Source organism: Syzygium oleosum, unplaced genomic scaffold, assembly GCF_021117445.2.
Source record: "Syzygium oleosum isolate NSW1041296 unplaced genomic scaffold, Sole_v2.1 Sole_v2.16, whole genome shotgun sequence".
In the NCBI taxonomy this organism is placed as follows: domain Eukaryota; kingdom Viridiplantae; phylum Streptophyta; class Magnoliopsida; order Myrtales; family Myrtaceae; genus Syzygium; species Syzygium oleosum.
In genome coordinates this window covers 3,366,918-3,374,495 of record NW_026607500.1, presented here as the reverse complement: position 1 = coordinate 3,374,495, position 7,578 = coordinate 3,366,918, and the positions used below count along the sequence as shown (strand labels likewise).

The 7,578-nt window shown below is 41.4% G+C and overlaps 1 protein-coding gene across 5 annotated transcripts; it reads right to left on the bottom strand.

Moving 5' to 3' along the window:
- Positions 1-694: 694 nt before the first annotated feature.
- Positions 695-7,080, bottom strand: LOC115694584 (uncharacterized). 5 transcript variants are annotated; one of them, XM_056318687.1, is made up of 5 exons: positions 7,005-7,080; positions 6,381-6,449; positions 6,016-6,252; positions 5,800-5,915; positions 695-1,267 (listed from the first exon to the last, which is right to left on the bottom strand). In XM_056318687.1, the coding sequence occupies exons 3-5, from the start codon at positions 6,039-6,041 to the stop codon at positions 1,020-1,022; spliced, it is 390 nt and encodes a 129-aa protein (XP_056174662.1). In that variant the 5' UTR covers positions 6,042-6,252; positions 6,381-6,449; positions 7,005-7,080; the 3' UTR covers positions 695-1,019. The 5 variants fall into 5 exon arrangements, with proteins under 5 accessions (XP_056174662.1, XP_056174664.1, XP_056174660.1 ...); XM_056318689.1 differs by having other exon boundaries at positions 6,345-6,449; positions 7,005-7,032; XM_056318685.1 differs by having other exon boundaries at positions 6,016-6,449; positions 6,827-7,059.
- Between the last annotated feature and the right edge of the window lie 498 nt (positions 7,081-7,578).

The following is a 7,578-nucleotide window of genomic DNA, read 5'->3' as shown; positions in this document are numbered from 1 at the left end:
TAGCTAGTACGTGATACCCAAGGAGCGTAAGCCACATCGATAAGTCAGGAAGCGGTTAAAACGCGAAACGTAAGGAAGTGGAAAACGACTTTCAAGGAGAAGTGCGGTCAACAGTTATCAAGCTGCTCTATAAATACTCAAGGATTTCCAACGAAGAGAAGACCTTCTTCGACAAACACAACACATCTTTTATCTAGTCTTTATCCTTAACGCATTAGGAGTAGTTTAATCATAGCTTTCAGATTCTTTGTCATAGATTCAATTCCGACGAGGGTCTTTATCAGGTTCAGCATTGTTGATTAAATTCCAATGTTGTGCCACCAGTTCAGCCTCGTTGATTAAATTCCGGCGTTGTGCTTAGAGTATAACTGTTGATTAGATTCCAGCCATATTCTCTTAAGCTACGTCATTGATTAAATTCTGGCGTACTTTGAAGTTGTGTCGTTGATTAGATTCCGACATAGCTTAACTTCAACATTTGCAGGTTGTCGTTTCATTGTTAGTATTGTCGAGTCTAGCATCGTATCAAGTCAGGGTGTAAGATCTAAATTGGGATTAATAAACGCATTTGACATTCTATGTCCAAGCTTGATTCAGGACCCTGGTATCCCTTATTAAAATCCGAAACGCAACGTTCGATGAAAGATTTTCAACGGAGTAAAAACCGGCGAAACACCTGGATATATAAATATCATATGGGGGAGGTGGAATAAATCCTATAAATAGGATTTCTAATATCCATAATATAAAAGCTATTTTTCTCAAAAAACAACCTTCTTAAATAATAAAATCAAAATCAAAATTAACCATATGGGTTATCTGGTCCAGAAAGTCTGCTGCTGCTCCTGCTGATCAGCGTTTGAACTTGGAAATTGTGAATTAGGAGGGCTCTCTGATTTGTTTCGGATTCCTTTTTTTCTCCTGCCACCAGAGTGCCGAGTTGGTGGAGGATCTGGCTTCTGTGGCCGCTCTGAATTCCTAAACATTCTGTCATATAATTTTCGCTGCATCTGGTTTGTTCACACCCTATTCGCTTCAACAATCAGCTTGAAAGCTGCCTCAGCACCAGTAAATTTATTTTTATCTGGATGAAGTAACAAAGCAAACTTCCTGTACTGCTTCCTGATAGTTGTATCATCAGCAGACTCTTCAACCTGTATGATTGCATACCAATCATGCTCAGATCCAGAAACTCTGGTCTGTGCAGAACAATGAATCTCGCAAACAGCCAGCATTTGGGATAGGTTCTCAAGCTCCGGGAAAAGACTGTTACAGAAAAGTTGCAGAAGATGGCTGTGCTTTGCAACCACAAAGAAAAAACACAGAAAAGAGAGTCAGAGAGAAGAGAGTGTACACCTGTGAAAAAATGCTTACTGCATTCATACGTCATAATTGAATAACAACTTAGCCTTTTAGACAGGCCATACACCAACAGAAAATCCCAGAAAAGTAGCCACAACAATTGACCCACTATGCTGAACTATCTACCCAATATCCTGAACGTGTGTGCAGCAACAAACATGCTGCAACAGATTCCTATAAACTAGGACAACCAACTAGGCTTTATTATAAAAAAAAACAAACAAATACTTTGACTAATTCAACACCCTCCCTTAAACTGATGTTGCAAACAATCAGTTTAAAAGGACTAGAACCAGCCCTCCCTTAACCTGCAGCTTCCAACGAACAAACACCAAGAAGCTTTCTTAGCTTATGATATGCAAATAATTTGAGAGACTTGGTGAACAAATTAGCAAGTTGATCTTCACTCCTGCAAAAAATTGCAGTCCCTCTCAAGTAGCAAAGAATTCGCTTTGCAGCTTGCAAATGTTTTTCAGTTGGATTCTCCATGTACCTGCTAATAAGGCTCATAGGATGCATGATATCTGGCCTTGTAGCTGTTAAATACATTAAACTCCCCACGATTTGCTTGTAGAAGGTGCTATTTACCTTTCTTCCATCAGGATCCTTCGACAACTTCAATCCAACCTCAGTTGGCATGGTTACCGAATTGCAATGCGTCATCTGAAATTTTTCTAAAATCTCTTGAACATATTTCTTTTGAGATAGAAAAATTCCAGCTTCAGATTGATTTATCTCAATGCCCAGAAAATAATGCATCAACCCAAGATCAGTCATGTCAAATTCCTCCATCATAGATTTCTTAAATGTGTCAATCATGACACTATCATTCCCTGTGAAGATAAGATCATCCACGTACAAACACACTAGAAGCAATTTTCCACCATTACCAATCTTGATAAATAGCGTATGCTCATATGGACATTTTGTAAATCCATCCTTCAAAAAATAAGCATCAATCCTATTGTACCAAGCTTTTGGAGCTTGCTTCAACCCATATAAAGCCTTTTTCAATTTATAGACTTTATGTTCATTACCCGGCTTGACATATCCAGAAGGTTGATGAACAAATACCTGTTCTTGAACATCACCATGTAAGAACGCCGACTTCACATCTAACTGATAGATGAACCATGAATTCTATGCTGCTAGCGCAATCGCTAATCGGATTGTATCGAGTCTCGCAACTGGCGCAAACACCTCTTTGTAAGCCACTCCAAATTCCTGCTTGTAACCTTTTGCCACCAAGCGCGCCTTATACTTTTCAATCTCACCATTCTTGTTCATTTTCGTCTTGTATACCCACTTGACTCCGATTGTCTTTTGCCCTTCGGGAAGATCTGTCAATTCCCACGTACCATTCTTCTCAATTGCTTTGATCTCTGCATCCATTGCAACTCTCCATTTTTTATTTTGTACTGCTTCATCAAAAGTAGTTGGGTCACTATCTGCAAACAAAGCAAAATGGATCAGTGGGTCTTCGGTTTGCTCAACTCTCGACACTTCATTATCTTCCATCCATGCTGGCCTCCGTCGGATGCATTGTGGTCATTCTTCAGATGCTGCGGCAACTGCTGAATTTTCAGCATTTTCTGTGATGACTTGACTCGTAGAGGGCTGCTTTTCCAGCTTAGTATCATCTTCAAAGTTTGCTGGAATTTGTTCACCACAATCACCACCATTCTTCTTGCTCCATGACCAGAATTTCTCTTCATCAAAGATCACATCACGGCTAATGGTAATTTTCTTGGTTATAGGATCATAAAGTTTGTAGGCTTTTGAATGATCACTAATGCCAAGAAAAATACATTTTTCTGCTTTATCTTCTAGCTTCTTCCTCTTCTGGTCAGGAACATGGACATATGAAAGACACCCAAAAATTCTGAAGTAATCAACTGCGGGTCTTCTCTCGCTCCAAGCTTCTTCAGGTGTCTTATTTAAAATAGCGAGAGTGGGACTTCTATTCAAAAGATGAACACTCCAATTGACTGCCTCCGGCCAGAAGCTTTTTGGAACTCCACTTGACGTCAAGAGGCTTTGCACAATATTCAGAATAGTGCGGTTCTTCCTTTCGCAGACACCGTTCTATTGCGGTGAATAAGCTGCAGTGAGTTGGCTTTTAATCCCATGCTCCACACAAAAATCCGCGAACTCAGTTGAAATATATTCGCCACCACGATCTGTGCGGAGAACTTTGATTGGATTTTCACTCTCTTTTTCAACAAGAGTTTTGAAGCTCTTGAAGGCTTCAAAGGCTTCAGATTTTTCTTGCAAAAAGTAAGCCCAAACCTTCCGACTAAAATCGTCAATGAAGGTAATGATATATCGTTTACCTCCATTGGCCATTGGGGAAATTGGTCCGCAAATATCTGAATGGACAAGTTCGAGGTGCTTCTTGGCTCTCCATGCTTTGCCTTTTGGAAATGATCTCAGTGTTGTTTGCTAACAACACACTCTTCACATATTTCGGACTACGCCATGATTGGGGAAGTCCCTCCACCATCTTCTTATGATGTAACGTCCGCAACCCACCAAAGTTGAGGTGTCCGTATCTGAAATGCCATAACCATGCTTTATCCTTCAATCTTGCAGAGAAACATGAGTGAGAGGTGCCATGAAGATGCAGCGGGAACATCTGATTGGCAGTCATATTAACTTGAGCAATCAGATACTGTTTCTCATCATGGATTTTGCAAACACCTCCTTTGAGTGTAATTTCATATCCCTTCTCTTGCAATTGTCCAACACTTAGAAGGTTGGTCTTTAACTCAGGAACATAAAACACCTCTTTGATCATCTGAACCGAGGTTCCTTTAGAAACAATTGCAACTGTCCCTTTACCCTTGACTGACACAGTCGAGTCGTCTCCAAATTTGACTGAGGTGCGAAACGACTCATTTAATGCAGAGAATGCCTTCTTGTCTCCACACATATGGTTGCTGCAACCGGTGTCAATATACCACAGGTTCGATGAAATTTTCTCCGTTTCTTGACACACCATTAGGAGAGACACTGCTTCTTCTTTTTCTTCCACAAAATTAATCCTTTCCATGCTTTGTGTATTTAAATTGGTACGACATTCAGATTTGTAATGTCCATACCTATGGCATCTAAAACACTCTACTCTAGATTTGTCTGCTGACCTTGGTTTGAAAACAGTTGAGTGCTGACCTCCATGTCCTTGTCCTCCACCTTGAGCATCACGAGAAAAATGACCATTAGGCTTTTGATTGAAACTGCGACGTTCATTGGTTCCCCTTCCTCTACCTCTGCCACTATTCGTTCTTGTTGTTGACGAAAAGTGATCTGTAGCTGCCTTCAATGCCTTCTCTTCCGGCTCTTGCTGAAGAAAATTTTGTTCGTGAACCAACAACGACCCTTGCAAATCATCAATTGAGAGTTCTTCAATGTCCTTGGCTTCTTGTATAGAACAGACAACAAAGTTAAACTTTGGTGTCAGAGATCAAAGAATCTTCTCAACGATGGTGACATCCTCCGTCTTATCGCCGGGAATCCGCATCTTATTGACAATTGCCATTGTCCGAGAGAAGAAATCGGTAATTGACTCTCCCGACTTCATTCTTAGTAACTTAAACTCTCCACAAAGCATTTGAAGTTGCTGCCTTTTTGCGCTTGCGGTACCTTGATATTTTTTCTTCATGGAATCCCATATGTGCTTGGAGGTATCCATATAGAGAATTGTCTCCAAGATTGATCTGTCAATGGCCTGAAAAAGGTAGTTTTTGGCCTTGAGATCTTTCAATCTTGCTGCTTCCAGAGCCGTCCGTTGTGCTGCTGTCAACGTAGCTCCTTCTTCTGGTTCGGCAACTCCAGAGATAACAACATCCCAATTTTCCTTGGATTTCAGGAAGTTCTCCATTAGCATGCTCCAATGATCATAATGACCATCAAAGCATGGAATAGCTAGTTGGACAAAGGTTTCTGAAGCCATCACCGCTACTGGATACCAAGAAAAAATCTTTCCTCACGTGTTTTCAACTCAAGCTCACTTTTTGGCTACTGCCTTTCACTCTCACTTTTTCCTCTCGTGTTTTTAACTCACTTTTCCTTCTTTAATGGCTCTGATACCACTGTTACAGAAAAGTTGCAGAAGCTGGCTGTGCTTTGCAAGCACAAAGAAAAAACACAGAAAAGAGAGTCAGAGAGAAGAGAGTGTACACCCATGAAAAAATGCTTACTGCATTCATACGTCATAATTGAATAACAACTTAGCCTTTTAGATAGGCCATACACCAACAGAAAATCCCAGAAAAATAGCCACAACAATTGACCCACTATGCTGAACTATCTACCCACTATCCTGAACGTGTGTGCAGCAACAAACATGCTGCAACAGATTCCTATAAACTAGGACAACCAACTAGGCTTTATTATAAAAAAAAAACAAACAAATACTTTGACTAATTCAACAAAGACGCTGGGCCTTCTGTGCAAGGCGCAATGCCTCTGCAAAGTGATTGCTTCGCATACGTACTTCCGCAATTTCCTTTGTCCTGACAGCCTCCTCTTTGTTGCACTCCATTAGTTTGTTGCTAATGTATAAAAGTCGGACCGTGAATATCAATCAAAAATCCATCAATAGGTACCAATTTCACCCACAGACTGCAAAAGAAAACAATTGAATCCACCTACCTAGAAGCAGCAAAGATTCGCGACATCTCTGACACGAACGAGGACAAAAAACTATCAGCAAGCTAAACGACACACACGAGATAAAGAGTGTGTTTCCCTTTTTCTCTCAAGAAGGCGAAAACGCATGTCAGAAGCGAAGACTGATGATAAACAAATGATACTAAGGCATTGGACCCTCCATGGATCCAGTCAGCCACATTCTCGCGATCAATCCCCAAACTGATTCAAGTGAAGGACCTGGAAAAATAACCGCCGTCAGATAAATCGGATCCAGAACACAGACGTGAAGGCAAAACATGTGAAGAACCTCGATTGGAGATGCTGCATACACTCCAGCAGCGCTCATGAATACACAATCTTCTCACCAGGAAAACGTTCACGCGTGGATCTGAGTGATTTCGACCCTGACTGTAAAGGTCCCCTCGTCCCAAACTCTGAGCAAGCAAACCATAACAAGCGTAAATTGTCTTCCGGGAAGGCATGACAGGTGAGAAAATAAGCATGAACCGTCAAACAGGAGATAAACAGATATTCTCTCACTCCAGTCAGATTTTTCACAAGTCCATAGCTCCATAAACGTCACTCTATCAGAAACAACCTCCACTCAAAACAATTTTCAAATTCAGAGGCCAAATCGAGCGAAAGCCTGGAATGACAGAGCAAGCTCGCAGACACGCAAAGCACCGAATGCAAAAAAACAAGCGCATGCAATGTCAATGTCCCTCTACAGTCGCGAGCAGAACAGACCACCACGGAAGTCAACGAAACCGTAAGGAATATATCATCTCGCACTCGGCACCGAAGAACGAACTTACTCTCAGCAATCGGAATGACGGAACCTTTTCAAATCATGCAAAAAATTGAAGGTGATGACGAGCCAGAAACCCTAAAACCGCAACATTCCCACAAGCAGAAATCGCTGGTCGGAGGATCGGAGGGAGGGAGAGAGAGAGAGAGAGAGAGAGAGAGAGCAGTGTTGGAGTCAACACCTGAGAGAAAGAAAAGTCCTAATTGGACTTTGGTCTTAACCGACTCAGGCAAAGGAAATGCGGCCCTTGACTCTTAAATAAGAAGAAAAGCAAAGGCACCGTCTCTGTCTATCTCCTCTAGAAGCCGCAAGTTGCTGAAAAGAAAAATCCAAGCTGGTCTTCATGTTGACGGTCAATTTCCTTAATAACGAAGGAAGAGAAGCAGGCCGTGAAAGCTGTCACTTGAAGAAAACAAGTTGACAAGTCAACTAGCTTAACATCAAGGAAACTCCACCAACCTAGGACTATTATGAATAGGGAGAAGGTGCCCCATGAGGAGATGTAGGAGTGCCTTGGAGTGCAAAAGAAAGGCCACCAGATGCAAAAGGTGAACTTCAAGTAGACCCGTCAAATGGGTGGGTCGGATCGGGTTTAGGTCGGGTCGAATATGGATCGATCCATTTAATCCTTTTTGACCCATTTTCATACAATGCAAATATAGTGACTCATACCCGACCCGACTTATATTACTAGAACACATTAATATTTTGGGAAAACTCATACCTACCCATTTAATCACTTTAAGCTCTTTACA

What these genes read in the sequence shown, in the direction of transcription:
- LOC115694584 (XM_056318687.1), bottom strand. Translation starts at nt 6,041, where the DNA reads ATGTCGCGAATCTTTGCTGCTTCTAG. An exon ending in CGAATCTTTGCTGCTTCTAG is followed by an intron (nt 5,916 to 6,015) that starts GTAGGTGGATTC and finishes TTTATACATTAG; the next exon opens with CAACAAACTAATGGAGTGCA. An exon ending in CCTTGCACAGAAGGCCCAGC is followed by an intron (nt 1,268 to 5,799) that starts GTCTTTGTTGAA and finishes TTTTCTGTAACA; the next exon opens with GTCTTTTCCCGGAGCTTGAG.